This window comes from Protopterus annectens, chromosome 13.part0, assembly GCF_019279795.1.
Source record: "Protopterus annectens isolate FY-2018-M chromosome 13.part0, PAN1.0, whole genome shotgun sequence".
NCBI classification, from domain to species: Eukaryota; Metazoa; Chordata; order Ceratodontiformes; family Protopteridae; genus Protopterus; species Protopterus annectens.
In genome coordinates, this window is record NC_056747.1 from 340,335,780 (window position 1) to 340,360,418 (window position 24,639).

At 43.7% G+C, this 24,639-nt stretch overlaps 1 protein-coding gene across 1 annotated transcript in view; it reads left to right on the forward strand.

Annotated features, from left to right (window-relative positions):
* UPF1 (UPF1 RNA helicase and ATPase) overlaps positions 1 to 24,639 on the forward strand; it is a 3,097,516-nt gene that overhangs the window by 1,899,515 nt on the left and 1,173,362 nt on the right. Inside the window, exon 15 of the mRNA XM_044054826.1 lies at positions 21,212 to 21,425. Coding sequence (XP_043910761.1) covers positions 21,212 to 21,425 — 214 coding nt within the window. The remainder of the gene's footprint in view (positions 1 to 21,211; positions 21,426 to 24,639) is intronic.

The following is a 24,639-nucleotide window of genomic DNA, read 5'->3' on the forward strand; positions in this document are numbered from 1 at the left end:
TTGTTAGAGGTGGTTGTGTGGGTTGGGTTGTAAATATTGTATATTGTATATATTGTACATATAATTAGTGCAAGGGTGGTTGGTTGTTTGTTTGCTGTCTTTTGGTTTTGACCTTTATTTTTAGGGTCTTCTGACATCTGGGGCAAGAAAAGACTCAGGATATGACGTCGGTCATGTGTATTTGTACCCTGACGTCCTGATGTCAGTCAAATGTGCCTTGACCGACGTCAGCCTTATACTTAGATATTTGGGCCGACCGAGGACAGCGGACTACCCAAGTGTAAGGACTGCAGCAATGTGGATCTTCGAACATCTACATTTATGGTAGGTACAAAACTGTACTTTCTCTCTGTTTGGCAGGGTTCTTAGTGTTGAAGAGGGAGAGAATTCTATTTCCTACCTAGGGAGTAAGAAAGAAGTAGTTGGCCGTCAGGTCTTTTAGGTTTATGGATCATTACTGCGGTAGCATTGTCGCCTCACAGTAAGACGTTGTCCTGTTCGATTCTCAGCTAAAAGCGTCTTCGGTGTGGAGACGTGCGTGAATGGGCATACCTTCGTTGAAGGTTGTGCGTCAGAGCTGGCAACTCTGTACGTAAAAATCTAGTGCCAATCATTAGCGGACCGGAGTTCCGCTGTGGCGACCCCTAACCGGGAAAAGACGAAAGATACAACAACATTGTTTTGGTTTTCTGATCTTAGGGTTCTACTAAGGGTGTAGGGTGGAAGGATGTTTGTCAGAGCGGGGCATTTTGTTGGGTAAAATAGGAGTCTGTGTACAGTGGTAAGTTGGAGGTAGTCTAGGTGGTTTGGGAGTTCTAGCCAGTTCAGAGATTGGAGGGAGAGGCAGTGGTGGGTAGAATTATTGGCTTTGGTGGCAAATCTGGAGATTTTATTATAGTAATTTTCAAGTTCAGAGGTGATGGAAGATGTCAGTTTTGTTAGTAGAGGGTCTCCGTACGGTAGGGAAGGCAGAAGGTAAGTAGTGGCCAGGGTATGCCTTGTGGAGGTGGAGAGGAAGTGATTATTCCTATGTAGAATCCCTAACTTTTGGTGGGTTTTCTTTGTTTTGTTGATAATGGATGTCGAACCTGAGGTGCTCATCTATTGTAACACCTAGGAGTTCGGCGAAGGGGACCACTTCGATGGGTGAGCTGGTTAGGCTAAGAACTTGGAAGGAATTTTTGTCATATGAGAAAGATTTTGAGGGAGGGAATAGGATTATTTAAGATTTGTTTGCATTGAGAGAGAGGTGATTTTGGTGCATCCAGGTCTCAGTAGTTGAGAAGGTGATTTGGGTTTTAGTTAGCAGTTCAGGGAGGTTAGAGGCAGAGCAGACTAAGGTTGAGTCATCAGCATATGGAATGACTTTTGCATTAGGAATAGCTGAGTGGAAATTATTAATAAAGATGTTAAATAGCATAGGTCCGAGGATAGAGCCCTGAGGGATGCCATTTGGGGTTGGTAAGAAAGGAGAGGTGGCTTTATTTCATTTGACAGCCTGAGTCCCATCAGACAGGTAACTTGAGAACCAAGCTAGAGTGTTTTGGGAGAGATTAAGGTTTGAGAGATGACCGAGAAGGTGCTTGTGGGAAACAGTATCGAAATCTTTAGAGAGATGTAGGAGTACTGTAGATACTAAGTGTCTGGAGTCTCGGGCTTAATTGACAGTTTCTAGGAAGGAAAGTAATGCGGTCATAGTGCTATGTCCAGGGCGGAAGCCATTTTGGGTATGGGTAAGGAGTTGGTTTTGGGTCAGAAAAGGCATGAGTTTGGAGATCAATATATTTTTCCAGTATTTTGGAGATAGGTGAGAGTAGTGCAATGGGGCGGAAATTTGAGATGCCTATGTTCTTCCCTTTTGGAGAGGAAGAATAAAGGTGGAATGCCAAAGTTTGGGGATGTAGGATTCCTTTATGGATCTATTGATAAGGATGCTAATTTGGAATGCTATTCCATCAGCAGCCGATTTTAGGAAGGAGGAGGGAATGTTATCGGATGCATTGGAGCAGGGTTTGAGTTTGGATAAGAGTCTTTTTGAGAGTAGTGGGGACAGGTTTGAGCTTGAACATAGGAGGAGAGTTATTGGGGGATTTAGGACTAGGAAGTTGGCGGCAAGAGTTATTGTTGGGAAAAGTCTTGGTCAGGTTAGATATAGAGTCAACAAAAATGAGTTAAATTATGATGCTAATTCGAGGTCGGATTTACTTTGGTCAGGGCAGGGGTTATTTTTGGAGCCTGGGTTAAGAAGTGAGTTTATAGAGTTCCAGAATTGCTTAGGGTTTTTGGTATGGTTGGACTGGAGCTTATATAAGATTTTTTGTCATTGGTGATTTGCTTTTTTGTGAGGTTACGGAGCTCTGTGTACTGGAGATGGGTCTCAAGCAGTTTATTCTTTTGGAAAAGCTTCTAGAATTTCTCTGACACATAGCTTGCTTTGTTTCTTTAGATAGCCAGGGAGTAGTAATAGTTTTTTATCCTTTTGTATCTTAGTGGGGCTAGGAAGTTTAGTATTGAAGTAGTCTATGGCTTTGTCAAGTGGAAGGGTTTTGAGAATGTTCCAATTCATTTGTTTGAAAATATTGGAGAAACTTTTGGGGTCAAATTTGCTGAGGCTGCTTGTAAGAATGTATTGATGCTGATGAGGAGTAGAGGTGGGTTGCCCAGTAAATAAAAGCTGGGAGTTGGTCCCTAATGGTGCCAGCAATAGTGCCAGAATTGGTGATTTTCTTAGGATGGGTGACTAAGATCCGTTCAAGAATGGATCCTTGGGGATTTGTTTTATTGGGTCTGGTGATGGAGGGGATTACTTGAGTAAAATTATAGATGTTAATGGATAGGGAAGGTAAGGGGCTGTTCATTTTATTCCAGTCGATGTTTACTTCGCCTACTATGTAGGTTTCATAGTGTATTTCTGTTGAGGCCCATAGGAGTATATCTTCAAGGATAGTGTTACCGCGTGAGATGTATAAGGCAATGACACAGATGCGTTTGTGATTTTTTTTTATTTTTAGTAGACTGGCTGTTAATTCTGTGTCGGGGAATTGGGGAATAGGATTTGGAAGGGGAATTAAGGTGAGACAGAGTATATTAAAGCTGTGCCACCACCTTTTCTATTTAAGCTGTCACAGCTAAGTGTGTGAAATCAGAGATGTGGGGTTTGAGCCAGGTTTCAGAGATGGCTATGATGTCAGGTTGGTTGTGGCTTAGCTATGCTTGGAATTGATGTATTTTATTATTGAGACTCTGGGCATTAATTGTGAAGAATTTGAGTATTGTAGGGGGAGGGAGGAAGAGGAGGGTTGTTGATTATTGGTGGCTGAGGTCCAGGGTTGGGATGGATGTCTCCAGCTAAAAATAGGCTGCTGAAAAGTAATTTTTGCAAGTTTGGATTTGTGTTTTAAGAATTTAGGTTTGTCTAGGATAGGCTTAGGGGTAGGTAACTTAGTTGTAGTGCGGAAGATTTTAGGAAAGAAAACGTGCAGAGGATTTGGTTGAAGTAGGGAGGGCGAGATAAGGTATAAGTAAGAATTTGACAGTGATTGGAGAAGGGTTTGTGTGGAGGTTTGAGAGGTAGTTAAAACTAGAGGTTGGTTGGAGGAATATGAGGTGGCATAATACAGTGGGATTAGGAGTAAAAGGAGGCAGATGTGGACTCTGAGAGTTGAGATCATTGAGAAGGGCATGTTGGGAGTCTGTATTATGAAGATAAAAAGTAAGGGTGGAATGGCCGTGAGGAGTGAACTAGATAAGACTTGAGTTAGTGTAAGAAAGAAAAAGGGGGTGGGAAGTTGGACTGATGGCATGATAGTGTTTAGATTAAATGGTGTAGGTGTGAGGAGGAGGGACAACGAGGAGGAGAATAGAGGGAAGTGTTACTGTTCTTGGGGAGGTTGCATAAAACACAGCAGGATTTCCTTTGAGATATCCGTTTCAAGGGTGGGAAGTCAGGGTTCCACACAGAGCAATGGGAGGCACTTGGGGTGGTAAAGATGCAGCAGGCGCATACTGTAAAGTAAAGAAATAAAGTAACAGTTACATATGATACAATGTTTCTGACTATAGGTGGGATTTCAGCACATTATAATAGAGCCACCCCTTTTCTCTCATCCACTGCTAAAGCAATTCCTCAAAGGGGCCAAAAACCTAAGACCACCCAGGAGTGCCCCTACTCCAGCCTGGGACCTTAACTTTGTATTGGAAAAACTCACTCTGCCTCCCTTTGAGCTAGCTGCAAATGCAGAGTTGAAATTCCTTTCTTGGAAAATAGCCTTCCTTCTAGCCATCACTTCAGCAAGAAGAGTGTCTGAATTACAGGCCCTCATGGCAGTGGAGCCTTTCATCATCTTTCATGTGGACATGGTATCCTCAGGGCCAGTCCTTCCTTTATGCCTAAGATGGTATCCAGTGTGGCCCTTAATCAGTCCATTCATTTGCCAACCTTCTTTTCTAATCCACATAAAGGGGAACGAATACTGCACTCTTTGGACATGCACAGACAACTTAGATTTTACTTGGACAGGACTAAACCTCTCAGGATATCTGAACAGCCGCTGGTTGCATGTGCTGCAGTGACAGCGGGGAAGGCCATTTCTAAGTCGATAGGCCATTGCATTAATTTCTGCTACAAGCACCATGGAAAACCTACCCCACAGGGGATAAGACCTCATTCCACCAGGGTTGCATCTGCCTCTACAGCCTTTCTCAGAGGTGTCCCTACCAGGGACATTCTAAAAGCTGCTGCCTGGAGTTCTGTACATAATTTCATCAAGCATTACCATTTGCCAATTTTTGTTCTAAATCCAGAGCTGGCTTTGCCACTGCAATCTTGCAGGGCCTTATAGCTGGTCCTAATACTGTATAATTGCCTTCTCCCAACTTTAGCTTTAGGAATCTGCCCAAATGTGATGACTGCAACAGTGAAACACGAAGAACATAGTACAGTTGTGTACACTTACCATAAATGTAGATGTTCAAGTGTATTCACTGTTGCAGTCCTGGTTACCCTCCCTCCACCCCTGTGACTTCTATTGACTATATCTCTATTCTTGTTTACTATGCTTAAAGCTTTCTGGTTTATTTGCTTTTTGTTGGAGGTTATAACCTTGTATATAATTGCTTCCCATTATTGGGGCACCTGACATCTGGGGCAAGAAAAACTGATGTAATGGCGTCGGCTGCATGCTTTATACCCATGAGTACCTGAAGTCATGGAAGATGAGACAGCAACTGATGCAGGACCTAAGACTTTGATAATCGGGCCAACTGAGGGCTACCTGCAAGCAGATAACCCAAATGTGATGACTGCAACAGTGAATACACTCAAACATCTACATTTATGGTAAGTGTACACAACTATACTTTTGTTTGACGTTGCTTTTTTAAAAGAAAATTAAGCACGGTTTGTCTTTCAGCTTTTCCTGGTTAGGGGCCGCCACAGCGGAACTCCGGTCCGCTAATGATTGGCAGTTGGTTTTTATGGTGTCGAGTTGCCAGCCCGATGCACAGACTTCAACGAAGGCACTCCCATTCAATGCACGTCTTTCGAACGCCCACTCGACCGCGGGGAGGACAGCAGACTCCACACAGAAGGCATTCCCAACCCAAGCCAAAAATCGAACAGGAGAACCTCTTGCTGTGAGGCAACGACGCGTACCGCTGCACCACTGCAGAAGAAAATTAAGCACTGTTACAGCTGCCTAAATACTACTACTGGTGATTGGAAGCCCAAATGTTATGAATTGTCATAAGTAAATACTTGATGGTGACTGGAAAGCTCAAATGCTATGAGTTATGCTATAGTTTTTCTTGAGCTGATTTTAATGGCTATTATGTGTTGTCCTCCTTACCAGGATGGGTTAGGATCTGATCCAACTCTGCCGTGTATACAAGCTTTGAGGTCTTCTACTAGCTTGTGGCTAAACCTTATCCCAGCATGCACTAGGAAAGCTTCCCAGATCTCGTTTGCTGCTAAACAAGATTGGATGCTTTCTACTGGCTCTGGCTAAGTATACTCTTTTATTATCCCTATTAAAAATGGCTTATTCCCAATTATTTTTAATCATCATTGCTTTATATAATTAGTTTGGTGCTAGTTTATTTCTGCTTTGTTCAGCTGATTTCTTTTTTTGCTGTTGGCATTGTTTTCCATTAGGCCTTATTTTCCCTATCCCGGCTTCTATCTACCACCTTTACTAGCCCATTTTAGTTGAGCTCTTCTTACCTTTGTTTTTTCTCTAAAATTGGTAGTTCGTTTAAGTTAGAGCACTGCTTTACCCTTGGCCTGTTTAAGTTAGATGGTTTTCCCCTTCTTTCAGCCTATTCGGCATAGCCCATTTTATTATAGGGCTGTGCTCTCCCCTTTTTCCTCTGCTACAATTATAGTTGATTAACTACTTTTGTGGTTGCTATTTAAAAAAACAAAAATTGTTCTAGCCGTTTTTTCATGTTCTTTTCTTTGTTCAGAATGTCCTTTGAAAATTTGAAACAGTCTGGTTTTAAAAATGTGAGAAATATGGGCAGAAAATGTCCCTAACTGATACACACTACTTGTGTATATTGCCCAAGAGCTGTCCACCTCCAGGAGTCTTGTTCAATTTCTCATTCCTTCAGTCACAGGGTTCTTCTGGAGAGTAAAATGAATTAATCCTAAAAGGTCTTTTAAAAAACCCTTTTCAGAGGCAATACAAGGTCCGGGTTCATCAGTCTGACAAGTCCCCTCCTCCTAGATTTGAAAAATCTGGGAAGAGATCTTACTCTTCCAGTTTTCCATCACAGCCTTCCAAAAAGATTACAAAAATTTCAACACCGGATCCTAAGGCTGTCAGATCCAAGAAATCTGCTCCGACCCCGTCAGTCTCTGTGCCGGCAGAATTAGTGTTGCGGAGCTGGTCCCCTGTACTGGAGCAGTTGATGTTCTTCGTGTTTCACTGTTTCAGTCATTACATTTGGGTAATCTGCTGGCAATCGGCCTGAATAACAAAGTCTTGGGTCCTGCGTTGATTGCTGTCTCCTCTTCCATGACGTCAGGTCGTCAGGGGTATAAAACATGCAGCCGATGCCATTTTAATCTGTCTTTCTTGCCGCGGTGCCTAAAGCAGAATTAGTTCGCAAGTGCCGGTCGGCTGACTCCTGAAATTTTCGTTTGAGTTTCAGAACCAAAGTCTTCAAACTAAAGCCAAGTACCCCATTGGGGAAACTTTTTCTTGCTCCTTACCGATGTCGGTAAAAGTTAATTGCATTACTTGTGGGAAGCAAATACCTTATAAGGATTTTCATTTGTACTGTATTCCTTGCCTAGGCCCTTATGCACCTTGCTTTCAGTTTTGTGCTAAATTTAACCAACACACTATTAAGCGTCGGTATGTTTTTGCATCTAAGTACTTTGGTTCAAGATTTAACTACCCTGAAATGTCATCGGTTAGCAATCTGACTACCAGAGTTCACAAAAAACACAAGGAAAAAGACAAGAGACAGACCATCGAGGTCCAAAACCGATGACAAAGCTTCTCCTAAGCCACTTGCCGGTTTGCTGGTACTCAGTGAGGTGCTTTGCAGCCCCTGATACCAGCTACTTTTGAGTCGCAGGCCTCTACCATGACACATTCGCAGTCCTGTATGCTGTGAGATTCTGCAAGTATTGAACCTGCGGATGTCTCTCCCTTGGATGAGTCCGTTGCTGCTGAGCAGGCACCGGCTTCTGAGGGTGTTTTCAGGCCTCAACATTTGTATATTAAACCGACGCCATCATCAAAAACAAGGCCAAAACCAACTTCTATGTCTAAAAAAAACGACGCATGAGCCATGTGCTCAGGCCCCTATGCCTAAAAAACAAATGATCAAAATGGCTGAGGATTTAATTACCTTGATCAGGGGTTCCCACCCCCGCTAAGAGGCCTAGGCAAGGCACTGATTATGAATCTTCAGATCAGGTTTCCATTTCTTCTGATTCCTCTTCTGATCAGGAATTTTCTATTCCACCTTATGAGGACTCTGATGCAGAGGAATCCATCCCTGAGGATTACACTTTTGGAGAGACTTGGCATACTTTAAGGGAACATTTTCACTGGGAGAGTCAGGACTTCTCAGAATCAAAAAAAAAGGCTTGAGGATTTTCTTCTTCCTCAGCATAGGCCTTTGGCAGTACCTACTGTATTAGACATTGATGTGTTCTCGGAATCAAGCATTGCTCCTGATTCCCTACCTCTGGCTCCTAGTAAGCCAGACAGATATTACAGGGTTCCTGACTCCCACAAATTTATTTTCAAAAATCCTGCTGCTGACCCTGAGACACTTTCTCAGGGTCCCAAGGGTGTTAAGGCTTCTACAGTCAAAAATCCTATGCCTTCTGATAGAGATTCCATGGTGCTGGATAGATGGGGAAAGAAGGCTTATTTATCTGCAACCTTGGCAATCGGGGCTTTAAACTGCCACTTTCATATGCTTAAATATCAACAGCATGTTATGGGCTTACCAAAACAGAAAATGATGTTGATTTCTGATTGTGTGGATAATAAAGTTACAGGATTTATTGCATTCAGCAGAACAGGTTGTAAAGCATACTTTGCAATGTGGTTTTGATTCCTTGGAGGCCTCTTGCAGGGCCGCCGTAACTGGATCTGTGATAAGAAGGCATGCCTGGCTCAAGGAGCAAAATCTGCCTGATCATGTTAAAGCTAAATTTTTGGATGCCCCTTTACAGCATGACAGTCTGTTTGGTAATAAGGCAGAAGAGGTTTTTAAAGAAAATGGAAGACGAAGCTAAATCTATGCAAACTGTAAAAGATTTCTTGCAAGTGCAGTCACCCCAGGTTCAGTAGGCACTGGCCTACTAAGAATTGGTCCTTTCCTGTGTCCATCAGAGCCGCTCAGAGCAAACCCAGGCTTTCCAAAGGCTACAGGTATCAATCACAAGGATCTTACAGGTTCATAGGTTTATACTAGGCTATCTGCCTAAGGCATTTGTAAGCCTAGCCCAAAGTTTTGTGGCTTACACCACCCCTTATGTTAAAAAATACTGTGCCCATTAGTTTGTTGTGCCTCTGTCCAGCAGTGACACAGAGATGATTCCCGGGGTAAACCTACGATCTCCCATCCACCGGTCAAGATTTCTCTTGAACAGAGCCAGCGAGGTGCTCTGCCTCACATGGACTGGGATTTTATTCCACAGCATAGGGAGTCTCTGGGTGACAAATATATCCCTCCATCATGTCCTATTTATATCCATGCTAAGGTTTAAGTCGCTTGCTCTAGTGGATCTGCAGGTCAAAGCAATGGGGTGCCTCCACCTCCAAATCATGGAGTAACAAAGCACAACCCTACAGTAAACAGTCTCAATGACTTTCCTCTTCCATCTCAAAGCACTTATTTTTTGGCAACCCCCTTGGGGGGAAAACTAGCACCTCATGCTCAAAATTGGCATTTAATTACCCAGGACAAGTGGGTATTAAACATAGTATCCCAGGGGTAGAGATTTCATTTCCACACTTTGCCAATTCCAAACGGATGGCCAGATGTGCCACCAAACCAGTGGGCAGAGGCCCAGAAACAAGTAAGGTTCCCCATGGATATGGGGGCTATTCAACCAGTACCAGAAAAAGGACAAGGATTTTATTCCAGACTTTTCCTGGTACCCAGAAAAGACAAATCATGGCTTCCAATTCTGGATTTATAAATTGTAAACACGTTCCTGGACATTCCAAAATTCAAAATGCTGACTTTACAACAACTACTGCCTATGCTAGGCAATAGTGCCTGGTTGGTAACTCTAGACTTGAGGCATGCCTGCATATCCCAGTAAGGGAATCTTGCAGAAGATACCTCCGCTTCAAAGCAGGTTTTTTGCATTACCAATTCTCTGCACTGCCCTTTGGCTTATCTACTGCGCCCAGGGTCTTTACAAAATGTCTGGCACCAGTAATTGCATTTTGCGGACAAAGAAACATTCAAATTTATCCTCATCTGGACGATGGTCTAATCCGAGCAGAGGGCAGGGACACACTTCATCTGGCGTTTGTAAAAAGGCTTTTAGCATGCCTAGGGTACACCATAAACGAAAAGAAATCACAACTGGTACCCTCTCAAATAATTACATTCCTGGGTGCAAGCTTGAATACAACTGCCCAGATGGCTTACCTCATGCCAGACAAATTCAATTGACAACATACTTCAAACAAGTGGCAACAAAAACCCAGCTATCTGCAAGGCAAATTCTGCAGGCTTTGGGGTTCATGGCATCCTGCATTCTACTAATTCCATATGAGAGACTGCATATGAGGAAACTTCAATGGTTTCTAAAAAGCTTATGGAGTCAACATTGTCACAGCCTGGAAACAATGATTCCTCTCATTCCCTGCCTGCAACAGGAGTTTCTTTGGTGGGCAGAGACATGTCACCAAAACTAGGGACTGTCATTCATTCTACCCCCTGCCACCCAAACCCTAACTACAGATGCATCAGACTATGCTTGGGAGGCCTACCTGGCAGGGAGTTGCATTCAGGGCAAATGGAGCCCAAACCATATTCATCTACATATCAACCAGAAAGAAATGCTAGCTGTTCATAATGCTCCAACAGCCTTCAAGGACTTCCTTCATCCAAGACGTCTACTGAAGAAGACTGACTGTTATGTGATACATAAACAAGCAGGGGGTACCCACTCCTACCCCCTTTGCAGACTAGCCGTGGCCTTGTGGAACACAACCTTGTCTTACCAAATACATCTTCAAGCTCAGTTCCTGCCAGGAAAGCAAAATACTCTGGTAGACGACCTAAGCAGAAATCTAATGGACCCGCACGAATGGAAACTGGATCCACAAATCTTCAGCATGTTAACACAAAAATGGGGGAGTCCATACATAGAGCTATTTGCCTATCCCCAAAACTATCAGTTGGACAAATTCTCCACAGGAACTCATCACAAAAAAGCATGGAAAGTGGATGCTCTATCCTTCAGCTGGAAAAATCTATCAGTCTATGCCATTCCCCCTCTGCCTCTACTCTCCAAGGTCTTACTAAGTCAGGCAGGAAAATCCAAAAATGATTCTAATTGCTCCGGACTGGCCTCGCCAACACTGGTACCCACCTCTGAGGAATATGTCACTCCTTCCTCCGTGGTATCTGCTTCAAACACCTCACTTAATGTCTCAGCAGAACTATCAAATTCTGCATACTCTGCTCCAAATTCTGAATCTTGCAGCATGGCTAATCAACTAATTTCACCAACCACATCTCTCAGTAAACCTGTGATGGATGTCATTTTGGAGGCTAGAAGGCCTAGTACTAGAAAATCTTATGCTGATAAATGGAAGAGATTCTGTGCTTGGAACCAAGCACAAGGAATAGATACAGCAAAGCCCAATATTCCTCAGATTTTGCAATACTTAACTGAGATTCTTCACAAGGGCCTATCTTTTTCTTCATTAAAAATCCATGCCTCTGCCATCTCGGTTCATTACAACACAGAGCCTCCCCTCTTTTCTCATCCCCTGCTAAAACAGTACCTCCGAGGGGCCAAAAAAGTAAGGCTACCCAGGAGAGCACCAACTCCTGCATGGGACCTCAGTTTTGTGCTGGAAAAACTCCCCTACCTCCTTTTGAACCAGCAGCTAATGCGGATATAAAATTTCTTTTTTGGAAGACAGCCTTTCTTTTGGCAGTCACTTCAGCTAGAAGGATTTCAGAATTACAGGCGCTCATGGCAGTGGAGTCTTTCATTATTTTTTTACCCAGACAGGGTGGCCCTCAGGACCAATCCTCCTTTTATGCCTAAAGTGGTATTCAGTGTGGCTCTTAACCAGGCCATTCACCTGCCAGCTTTCTTCCCAAATACGCAGAACAAGGTGGAGCGGATTCTGCATTCATTGGATGTGCACAGACAACTTTGGCTGTGTGTGTGTGTTAACTTTACACACACACACACACACACACACATATATATATATATATATATATATATGTGTGTGTGTGTGTATACACACACATGGATCTAGGACTTTTGATCGAAAGATCAAATGTCTGAATCCGTTATCACCGAACATAGTTTACTGAAAGTGCTTTCACCAAAAAAGCGCTTACGGTTAAGTATGTCTAAAAAAAAAAAAAATTAAACCTACTTGTATGCAGGGGGGCAAGCCCCCTTGCACCCCCCTACTTTAATATTCTCACTCCGAGGTCACACTACAGTGGGGAAAAGGAAATTTTCCCTTATCTGCACCGTAGCACGACCGGCGCAATGAGCATACTTATCCGAAAGTGCTGCTTCAGTGAACAGCCCTTTCGGTTAAGTATGCTCGGTGATTTCTGCTTCGGTGGAAAGTGCATTCTGGGATCTGTACGGATCCCACACACATGTATATATATTTTTATGTATATATATATATATATATATATATATATATATATATATATATATATATATATAAAGGTTTTTTTTCCTTTTGTGTGTTCCTAGTTGGCATTCTTGCTTGGTTGTTGACTGCTGTCGAGAATGTCTAAGGATTCTAGGGAAGCAAAACCTTCGGGTTTTAAGAAATGTGATAAATGCAATCAGAAAATGTCACTGACAGATGGACACCAACTTTGTGTATTGCTTGGGTGCTGTCCATTTTCAAGAGTTATGTTCCTTCTGCCATGCCTTTAGTTTGAGTGTTAATGGAAAGAAGGAACAAATTAATAGTTGGGGGCTTATTAAAGACACCATTCCGTGAGGCTCTAGAAGGGAGTCCGAGTTTTTCAAAAAAACACAACAGTCCCCATCTTCCAGATCTGAAAAATTGACAAAATGGTCATTTTCTACTGCTCTGCTATTGGAGCCGACAATAAAGCAGGCCAGTGAGTCCTCTGTGGACATGAAGGATTTCTGGTCCGAAAAATCTCCCTCTTCGGCTCCTGTTGTGATTTTGGAGCCGACAGAGTACAAATTTCGGAACCAGTCCCCAGTTCTGGAATCGGTCATCCCAGTGCTGTGTTCTCCTTTACTACAATCAGTGAGGTCCCCGACTCTGTCCTCCCGATCTCCAGGAGCGTTTCAGCCGATGTGGGAGCGGGTGGTGAAGATTTTTTTTTAACAGACGCTGGCCAAGATTCTGTCAACTCTGACTTAGAAGGATTTTGGGCTGACCAACATCACTTCCCCTTTGCTTCCTCCTCCGTCCCATTTTATGTCTTTGGAGCCAGAGTGCTTGGATCAGATTGTAGTGCAACCATTCGTGCCGAGAGACCTGCCCCAGGATCTTCGGGGCTGACCACCGCTCCGAACTCCTCGGTTCTATCGGCAATCAATGGGACTAGGAGTCTGCGCTGTCCGGTTGGGTCCAGGGAGGAGAGTGGCTTAACAGTTGTCCTACCAGAGTCTGCCTGTCTGGGCTTAGGCATAGGTGAGCCCACCACCTTGGTTCGCGGGGGTCTTGCTTCTCGGAGCCAGAACCTCCTTGGAGCAAGGTCATGGGGGCTTTTGAGGTGGTGCTAGTGCTGTCACCTCAGACTACTACGCTCTGAGGTCCAAGTACACCCCCCCCCTTTCCAAAACACCACTGTCCACCTCGGTGCCATCACTCCTTCCCAGGCATGGAGACCCTATGCCCCAGGACGCCCCATTGGGTGAAGCAGTCTCTTGAGAAACCTCTCCAGAGTTCCCCTCTGAAGGGGTCCCTCAAAAGAATTTATGTAAGAGGAAGCATCTAGACTCCCCTGAGGAGTCCATTTCAGACACTGATCTGTATAATTCAAGAGAGTCACCACAGTCATCCTTTGAGGATGTTTCTTTTGCAGACATCCTGGAAATCCATAAACAGAGAGGTGGCTGAAAGCCCATCAACCCTTCTGAGGATGTCTGTGTATCTGGAGGGGTTTGGGTCTCGCCCTTCCTCCTCCGCTTTTTGCCCAACTCATGAACGTAGTCATTCGGAAGGCGTGGGGCTCTCCAGACTCAGTAGATCCTGTTCCTAGGAGGCCAAATTAATTACTGCGCCGTCAGATAGGGAGTTTTTCAGTAAAGGTGTTCAAGTAAATGCTGTGTTGGTGATGGTGGCAGCCACCAAGGAGGAGTTGTCGTAGACATCCTCCTCTGTCCATCCACAGAGTAGAGTCTCGAACGATGGACAGATATGGAAAGCTTATGTTTTCTTCAGCGTCCTTTGCCCTTCGCTGGTTGAACTACCTTACCCATTTCACTAGGCTTCAAAGGGATCTCCTAAAGGAGCTATGAGATACCCACCAAGGTTCTGTAGCTGTTGGGGGTTTCAGTCAAGGTCTTCTCCCAGCTACCCACCAAGGTTCTGTAGCTGTTGGGGGTTTCAGTCAAGGTCTTCTCCTAGCTGTCCACCCTAAATTTCTTGGTGAAGTCCTCCATGCTACTTATTTCCTTTGTGGCTGGTGGAGTAAGTAAGACTGCGGGTACAGGAATTTCCTTAAGGAGAGATTCCTGGATGTGCTTATGCGATTTCACAGAACCCTTCAAGTCTTCCTTTATTAATGCCCCTTTTGATGGCATGTCTTTTTCAGGCCAAAAGTTAGAGAACCTAACCAGGTGTGAACTGGAAGGGAAAACTTTGTCTGCCGTTGGTGTCCGTTGTTCCCTCCCTACCAGACCTTATCCCAGAGGTCAGAAGGGAGGAAAAATATGTTTTGTAAGTCCCAAAGAGCTTTCCTGGACGCACGTGGTGATTTTTTCCCCCAGGGGTAGAGGGGGAAGTAACAATGGAAGATGCCGACCACACAGCAGAGCAGATCTGCAGAATCAGGGTGGGAAGGATTCCTTCCTTGGTAAACCCTTTCAGCGCTCCTGAGAATAGAGGCCTGTCTGTCCATCTCTGGAGGCAGTCTAGGGTCACTTGTATTTGTAGCCAAATGCCTGGCTAGAAATAAGACAAATGGGTACAAGCGATCACATCCAGAAGTTAAATACCCTTTTCCTTTCCCCATTAGAAAAAAATAAAAAGTCCCAGATGTACTACCCAGTCAAAGGGAACACTCAACTTTAGAGGTACAAAAGTTGCTAGAAAGAGAGCCATCCAAAATGTCCCCGCTGACCAAATTGGATCCGGAACTTTCTCAAGATTCTTTTTAGCTCCAAAAAAGACAGGGGACTGTAGGCCCATTCTGGATCTCAGCAGACTAAACAAGTCCATTAAGCAGTCAAAGTTCCAGATGTTAACATAGCAGTTGATACTTCCTTTTCTGGGGAAAGACTATTGGATGTGCTCTATAGAGCTCCAGGATGTGTACTACCACATTAAAATGGACAGGCGATCCAGGAGACATTTACACTTTCGTCTGGGAGCCAGTCATTACCAGTTTCGAGCTCTGCCCTTTGGTCTCAATACAGCCCCCAGGGTGTTCACCAATTGCATAGCAGTAGTTAGGGCTCACTTGGTGTCTAGGATTCCAGCTGTCCTAACTGCCACCACTAAGCATCTCCTACCAAGAGCAAGGGACACTACAATTCACCTTTGTTCTCATCTGGGCATCATAATAAACTTCAAAAAATCTGCCTTGTTGCTATCACAGCATATCGTATTTATAGAGGCATATTTGGACAAAAGACCAACGTTGTCCAGACTTCCCCCCCGAGAGCATTCAAACCTTGCAGCATCTAATCAAGAACCTCTTATCCAAGATGAAAATACAGGTGAAGGTTGTTTTGAAAGTTTGGGGTACCATGATGTCAGCGCTAACTTTGGTACTTTTAGCTCATCTGCACATGAGGATTCTTCAGTGGATGTACTTCGTGTTTCATTGTTGCATTCATTACATTTAGGTTATCCTGCTGGCAGGTTGCCCTGAATTCCAAAGTAATTTTCTATCCAGACAGAGTCTCTGAGAACAAACCCTACATTTATGCCTAAGGTGGTATCCAAACAATTCATTTGCCTGAAGTCTGATTTGGAGTCTGCTACTTTCACAGTGTGGGTTCTGTCATATAGCCAGTTGGCAACCCATCTTGTGACATAGGGACTTATACCTAGTTTAGTGAGTTTATTTATAATTCCAGAGTGGAGGATGGTGTCGAAAGCCTTGGCAAGATCTAGATAGCCTGTGTGAACCACTGTACCCTTGTCTACGGCTTTGGTTATTGCTTCAAAGAAGTCCATCAGGTTTAGGAGACATGATCTGCCTTTTACAAACCCGAACTGGGTGGGATCCAGAGTTTGGAGATTACCATTGTCTTTGTTTATACGTTCCAGAATGATACCTTCCATGGCCTTGCAGACCAGGCTTGTTATGCTAATGGGGCGATAGTTCCCGGGGTCTGTGGTGGCTCCCCCCTTGTGGAGTGGGATAACCGTCGCTGTGCGCCATTCAGCAGGCACAAAGCCTGAGGTGAGGCTATGATTGAACATGGTACTTGGGTGTGGTGCCAGTTTGTTCTCTAGTTCATGTAGAACACAGCCTGGGATGTTGTCTGGTCCCATGGATGCTGTGTTCTTGGCTTTGGAGAGTGTGGTTTTTACCTGAACTTTGCATTCTTCCGGTATAGAGATGGGCTCTTTCGGGGGTGAGAGGGGGGTAAAGTTAGCACTGAACCTATCTGCCAGGATGTTGGCAATATCAGTTGGGTATGTATATTTAGTGCTATTGTGCTGTAACTCAGAGCAGATCTGAGTGTTGCCATTGAGATTCTTGACATAGCTATAGAATGCTTTGTGGTTGTCTTTAGAATCGGTGGCGATTTTGTTTTCGTAACTAGCTCTGGAGGATTTTATCAGGGATCGTAGCTTCTTACTGAGGCTGACCAGGGAGCTCCTCCACTCATGGGATTTTACTCTCTTTTGCAACAGTTTCTTCCTTCTGTTGTACAGTTTGTTTATGGCAGGGGACCACCAGATTGGCTTCTTTTTTTGGAGGATAGCGTCTTGGTTCTTTTTGGGATAGCACGATCTGTGCACTCATGTTAAGTGCTTATAAAGTGCAATTGTGTAGGATTCAGTAGTTGTAACTGTATTGTCCATCTGCATGGGTGTCATGAAGTTCACCACTTCTGTCTTAAGAAGCATGAAGTTGGCTTTGGAGAAATTTTTTACTGTGTTTTCCTTAATGTGAGGTGGGGGCAGGATGTGGATATCTAGGGTAATTAGCTTATGGTCGGATCGGACTAATGAGGCGTTGACTTCAGGTGTGGAACACCAGTCACTCATGTTGGCAATGACCAGATCCAGGACATTGTTGCCCCTGGTGGGGGTGTGGATAAGTTGATCCAGGGCATTGGAGTTTATGAATTCCAGAAATCGTTGAGTGAAGGAGTTGGTACACGAGTAGTTTTCCCAGTTAATGATGGGGTAGTTGAAATTGCCCATTATTAGGGTGGTTGAACCCTAATATTTTCCAGTACACCAAGAAGAGAGGAGTGGGAATCTTGGGGCATGGTGGGTGATCTGTAACAAGCTGCAATTTGGATTCCAGTTTTGCCCAGAGTTAGTTGCACTTGGATAACCTCGGCTGCATTATGCTGAGCAACTAGCCTGGAGGTGTGGATATCCTTAATGAATATGGGCACACCTCCGCCTTTGGTGTTCCGGTCCAGGTTACATGGCCGAAAGCTGTGGTTTTGAGGGACTGTGTGTTGGGTGTGGTGCAAGTGTTTACCTTCTGCTGTTGACTGTCTAGTCCAGTCTTACGTGAAGAGAGCTTTTCTTCCAGTTTGGCTATATAAGTGCATCTCTCACAGGTTGTAGTGTTGGGTGGTAGGAGGAGAGGGTTGTCTGTGTACATGAGGCAAAATGCAATAAAACATATGTTGATTTTGTCTCATAAGGCTTCAACCAGAAAATTATATTCTAGCAAATGGAAAACATTTTCCCTTTGGGCTTGCAACAACCATATTGATCCCTTTACTGCCCCCATAACAGCTGAGTTAAACTTTTTGGCTAAGCTTTTTAATGAATGCACAGTGGCAGCTACTATTAGAGTTAAATTGGCTGCTATATTGAACTATGCTATCGGGGAAATGGGACTAAAAATCATGTCCCACAGACTTTGTCAAGCATTCCTGAATGGTACTTTCTTACTGAGCCCTCCAGTGAGAGAACCTCCAGCACCATGGGACCTAAATTGTGTTCTGTCAATGTTGATTCTTCTTCCCTTTGAACCTGCATCATCTTGTCGCACAAAGTTTTTGTCATGGAAGACTGCCCTTTTGGTGGCCATTATGTCTGCTAGACGAGTGTCTGAACTACAGGCATTGTCAGTACCCCCCCCCCCCCACGTGACATTTAACAGAGTTTTTTTACGAACCATCCCTTCATTTCTACCAAAATTGTATTCAGAAGCCAATTTAAAATCAATCCATGGACTTGCCCATCTTTTTCCCAAACTATGGCAGCAAGGCAGAGTATAAATTACACCAGTTAGACGTACATAGACGGTTACGTTTCTACCTGCATAGAACAAAAGATTTCAGAAAATCAGACCAGTTATCTGCATCTCTTTCAGACAAAAAGAAAGGAGCCCCAATATCAAAAGTCACACTTTCTAAATGGCTTACAGACTGTATAACTTCTACATATAGAGCTCAGAAGAGAGAACTTCAGGGAAAAGTGAAATGCCATTCCACAAGAGCTATATCTACCTCATATGCCTTTCAGGCGAGGCTACCTATGGTTTCCATTTGTGCAGCAGCAACATGGGTATAGCCTCATACCTTTATTCGTTACAAAGTCGATTTGGCCTGCAGGAACAGGGCCTCTTTTGGGTCTACTGTTCTGAAGAGTTTTCTCCCTTGAGCCACACAAGAAAGAAGGTACTAGGGACGCTGTCCCAAGCAGCAATGAATGAAGGTGAGCTAGGACAACAAAACATTAAGAAGTTATGTACTCACCAGAACGTTCCATGTTTATTGTCTATTTCACCTTCATTTTTGCATCCCACCCTCTTTCCTCATCTTCACTCCTGGAGGATCGAGTGGTTTTATGAAAATTGGTTATATCATCTCTAAATCTCTTCGTAGTTTATAGGTTAGTACTAGGCCAACTGCCCTTGGGGACAGTTTTAAGCCTAGCAAATTATCCATGTGAGAATCAAACCCTGCACCTTGTGTCTGTAAGGTAAACAACTTAACCATTACGCCAATCTCCCACCCCTGTTTTTTGGATATGGTTACATGCTTAGATATAATAACTGGTATCTGCAATCAAGATCTGGGTAATCTTCCCTGAGCATTATGGGATAGGGAGTAGCCATGAGCCAGTGGAAGCTCTCAAGCTTTTGTATAATCCTGAGTCGGAACCATTTCTCTGTTCCAAACCCAACCAGCAACAAATGAAGGAGCGATGGACAACAAACATGAAACTTTATGGTGAGTACATAACTTATTTATAAATCTCAAAACCGAGATCTTCTCTATAGAGTTAAAGCCCACGCTACACGAGCCACTGTAACCTCTGCTGCATTTATGGCTAGACTACCAGTTGGTACCATTTGTGCTGCAGCAACATGGGCAAGACCACATACCTTTATCACTCATTACAAAGTCAATTTGGCCTCAAGGAACAGGGGCACTTTTGGTTCCACGATTCTGAAGAATATTCTCCCTTGAGCTACTCAAGAAAGATGGTGCTAGGGATTCTGTCCCATCCTGGTAGGAATGAAGCCGAGATAGGACAATAGGACATAAGTTATCTACTCACCGTAACGTTCCATGTGTGTTGTCCATCTTCGCCTTTTTTCTTAAATCCTACCCTACTTCCCCCAGCCTTCTTATTCCTGGAAGACTGAGTTGGTGTATTTGGATATCATTATTTTCTGATTATCTTTATTTCTTTCTAAGGTATTAAACTACCCTTATTTTGTATCCTCTTTATTATAACTGCAAACAAGATCTGAGGAGCTTTCCTATTACATGCTGGGATAGGGTTTAGCCACGAGCTAGTGGAAGACCTCAAACTTGTATATAAGGCAGAGTCTGATCCGCGCCCATCCTGGTAATAATGAAGGCGAATATGGTCAACATACATGGAACGTTATGGAGAGTAAACTTTTTTTCACAGCTGAATTTACAGCATATGTGCCCCCCAAAAAAAAAAATTGTTTGGTGTAACATTTTCCTTAAAATTGCATCTGAGTGCTCCTTCTGATGGGTGACACTGAGTGTCTCCACATCAACAGATTTAGTGATCAGATGGGGATTCCCCTTAACCACACTCAACTTTGGGCTGGAATGCCTCTGGGTTAAACTCTATTTAGAGACAGGATAAAGAAGGGGTGTTGTATGATGGAGCAAATGTGTATAATGTCTAAGTATAGACAGCCAGACATGAGCATCAGGCACACCTCCGGCAAGTTGTTTTCCAGAATTAAATCTTCTGAGACCTGGCATTGGATAGGTAGCAGGACTTTTTTCCCCTTAGTTTATAAAAAGTATGTTAATACAGAAATGAGTTTTAAGTTAACCAAAGTATATTCTACTTAGTCATATGCCCTAAGTTTTAATTCTTAAGCATCTTGCACAACTGCACCTACCTCTGACTTGCATTTGAAATCACTCTTGAGTGCATTCATTCTCTTTAGTGTAGTTAATACTGTAGTGCATTCACCAGGCAGACCCTCCATCTTTCAAATGAAAGGTGCCTGTTAGTACTCTGTTTTCTGGGATCCTCTATGGAGTTGAAGGCCTGAGGATATAAGCAGTGCCTTCATTTTGCAGCCACATGAGCTATTACTGCATAATGTCCTTTAGAGAGTATACTTTCTTGCCACTCTTAAAGTATGTTGTGTGCTCAGAGTACTCCCTTGTTTTAATCTGAGAGCAGCTAGGATTAGTTTTCCAGCATTTCACCAGGTGGTGATTAACTTGCTGCTGGAGACTTCTTCCCCCTGACAAGACTGATCATTGATAGATGGGATTTCCCCTTCCTGTTCCTGGTCTGTAAGGAAGCATTAATTGCTAAGATCAGTAAAATTTCAGACAGTCCTAGTACGAATATAGCATTAAAATTTAAAATGATGACAGTAGAGCATTGAGAGAGGTAAACATTCATTTAGATAGAATTCTAGCCATGTTCTCTTTCCATCATACTGTGAACGTTGTATCATAAAACCTAAGTATCATTGTCATGGATTTCAGAGTTTTAAGAGTTTTATTAGATGAGTGGTTGAAAACTTGTAGTACTAATGTTCAGCAATGCACATTATCCTTGACATCTAGACACAGTATATTTGTAGTGGAAGTCTGTTATGAGTACAGCTGTGACTGAATTTTTTTCTTCCATATTTTTCTTAGTTGATTCTTGTTGGTGATCACTGTCAGTTGGGTCCTGTTGTTATGTGTAAGAAAGCGGCAAAAGCGGGACTTTCTCAGTCCTTGTTTGAGAGGCTGGTGGTCTTGGGGATTCGTCCAATTCGACTTCAGGTCCAGTACAGGATGCACCCAGCACTTAGTGCTTTCCCGTCTAATATTTTCTACGAAGGTTCACTCCAGAATGGTGTCACAGCAGGTAAAATATGAACGTACAGAGTAGTATAATGGTAGTGTAGAACATGCAGTAATTTTATATGTCAGAAAAAGATGTAAAAAAAAAACATCTGTATCAAAATGTGTAATAACTGTGACTTTGGAAAGTTTAAATTTTCTTTGGAGTATCTTGAAGTAGATGACCTATTTGGGATTTTTTACCAGAAGGCATGTTTGTATGGTAGTACACACAAGCTTTGCTTTTTCAAGGCAATGCAAAATGTTTGCATTTGATTCAAGTAGCTTATCTTTTTTTGTATCTAATGTGTTCTTGAACTTTTCTTTGTGTGTAATAAGTGCTGCAGAGAATATTTGGAACAACTGCAGTTATAAGAAGTTCACTGCACAACTATGCTTTCCCAAACCTTCAGAGCTACCACATAGTACAGATTAAGCTAGTATGGAGACAGTGACTGCAAAAAAATAGCTATCAAAGGGCTGATGGTCACTGTTGGATCATTGTCCTAAGTTAGTGACATTGGATCTGACGTCAGCTTTTTCTGTTTTTATTAGTGGTATCTGAGGTTTTGCAGAAAGACCAGTGTAGTTGGTGATTTGACTGGGATAGCAGCCTTGATGATGTGCTTGCGCCAGAATGTGGTTGCTTTTATATAGTCAGATGCATTGGAACTTGTTTGGTTGTGACTGAGGTAACCGGTTGAAACTCTTTAAATTGCGCAACTTAACCAGGTGGTGTTAACTTCAGAGTTGGTTGTATTAATTGGGGGGTATATGGGTCATATCCCATTGCATAGGATGTTGGGGCATAGTCCACATTTGTTTAAATGTTGAATTGACCCTTTGTCCTGTAGCTGTAGCCAAATGGCTTTAGGCGTATTTGTTTTCCTGTTGTCCTTGCCCCTCTGCCTGCCACCCATCAAGTCTCCTCCCATAGCACCTGAGCCCTTTCATCCCCTTGAAATGTGGAATATTCCAGCAGATCACCTAATTTTGGAACCATGTAGAAGATATTTTCTTTAGGCAACATTTGTGGAGTTTGGCTGAGAGAGTATTTCTGGTGCCCTAAGCCTACTCCTGGGTGCTTATTGTGTGTGGCTACATCATCACTGGGACTTGCACTGAGACTGCTTGCATGTGGCCCCTTTTCCAACATGTGGTCATAATAGACTAAATCACTGGCTGGGATAGCCATACCCATCCCTATACACGTCCCTTCCCATTGACTCTGTACTTGTCATCTAACAGATGTTACCTCTGGGAGAGTCAGTGTAAGACTGGCTGAGACTCCACTCCTTCCCTTTTAGGGAAGGAATGTTCTTCATCACTTACTTTGCCAAGTGCCCTAACTGATCAAATCTAGCTTATCTGGGTCATAGTCAAGGTTTATATCTATTTACACTAGCAGTGTTATCTGTGTGTGATAGCAGTAACCCACCTGACCATCATGGAATGGCTTAGACACATCTCGTTTAAGGATGAAATTGGGCATACTGTTCTGGGTGCCCTTTTCAGTGTTTGTAGTCTTTAGATAGGTGCCCAAAGACCTGATCAGGGACCTTTATAAGAGGAAATGAGGCCTGTCAGAGACTGACTTATTCTCTGATTCACTCAGTCCCACTTCCTTATTTTCTAGGGCATCTGCTTTTGTAAACAGGCTTCCCTGTTAGAATGGAGGAAGTAGCAAGTCCTGTGTACTATTGCCTTCCCCAGCTACACCAGGTAGATTCCCAACATAAGTGAGACTACCAGAGTAGCAGTTGCAGTCCTGATTACTCTGCAATAGTTTGCTCCAACCTTTGAGAGCCATCATGTACTTTTGGGTTGTGGATATAATCGTGAATAACAGTTATTGGTTCAATTGGGATACAGTCCTGCCTGTTTGCAAAACTCTAACAAGCTCAAATTTTAATTTTCAGAAGCTGTGCAGGACTTTTCCTCATTTGTAGAAAGACCTAAGGTTCTATTTTTGTCATTTACTCGTACTGAAAAAATGAGAAATATCTGAAATAGTTTATTTCATTTGGTCTTCAACCTGTGGGATACAGATCCGTATCAGATCCGAGCCAGCAAAAATTATACTAGCATCAGCTCTGATCTCCAGGCTCCTCCTCTTACCCATAAGACACCTCCACTACCCTCCATCCCCAGGTCTCGTTTGCCGCGATTTCCAAAACAGTGTCTTTTGAGCTCCAGCTATCAGGGTAATGCTGATTGTAAGTTTTTCTAAATTTTCTGTTACTTTTAGCCGTTTCAGGTTAATATAGGTACCCTTTCCCCCCTTCCATCGCTTTGGCATAGAGTGTAGGTTTGTAGTTAGTCTGTGGTGCCCCCCCCCCTTAGTCAGTCTAGAGTGGTGAGTGGGTGTATTAGTCTAAAGAAATAGTTTTTTCTTTCCTTTTTTTTTTTTTTTTTTTAAGGCTTCTTGTTTGATAGTGCGGCTGAAAAACACATCTTTAAGCGCTGCACAGAATGTTGCCATAAGCTCTCCCCAGCGGATGGCCACACACACACTGTGTGTTGTGCTTAGGTGTGGCCCACCTTAATGTGGAGTGCTCCATTTGTGCAGGGTTCAACCCCCGAGCTTTGAAGGATAGAAAGGCCAAGTTGGCCTTCAAAGGTCTTCTGCCTGCCACTGATCCTCCTTCCTCGGCTTCAGTCACAGCGGCTGCTGTGGCTGCCTGTCCCAATTCATTCCCTTTGGCTTCCCCTCCCTCCCAGGCTGGGACTCAAACTCCTGTCTCTAAACCTGTGGTAGCGGAGCTGAGGAGAGGCAGAGAGCGGGAGAGAGAGTCCGAAGGAAAAGAGGAAGAGGTCCCCGGACTTCTCATCCCCAAGCAAGTCTGCACGGACACGCGACTCCCCTCAACTCTGGTCTCCGAGGTTCTCCCTGGAGCCAGAGGAGGGCACGCTCAGTCTCCCGGGCATTTGTTCCCCGACCGGCAAGGTCCGAGTCCGTAGCCTTCGGTAGACCTGTTCTTTATCGGACATGGATTTGGATAAGATGATGAGGTGCTTTATCCGTACACAGATCCAGATGGGGGTCTTGCCAGCCCCCCTCCCTCAGGAGGGGGGAGCTCGCTTCCCTTTTTTCCTTTCTCCTTCCCCAATCTGACCTTTGGCTTCGGAGTTCTCGGATCCGAGGTTGGCTTTGTTCAGGGGATCGGCATCGACAGTCCTTGCGTCCTTTGTGCCAACAGCTGTTTTGAGCAACTCTGATCCGAGCCACTGTTGGAGCT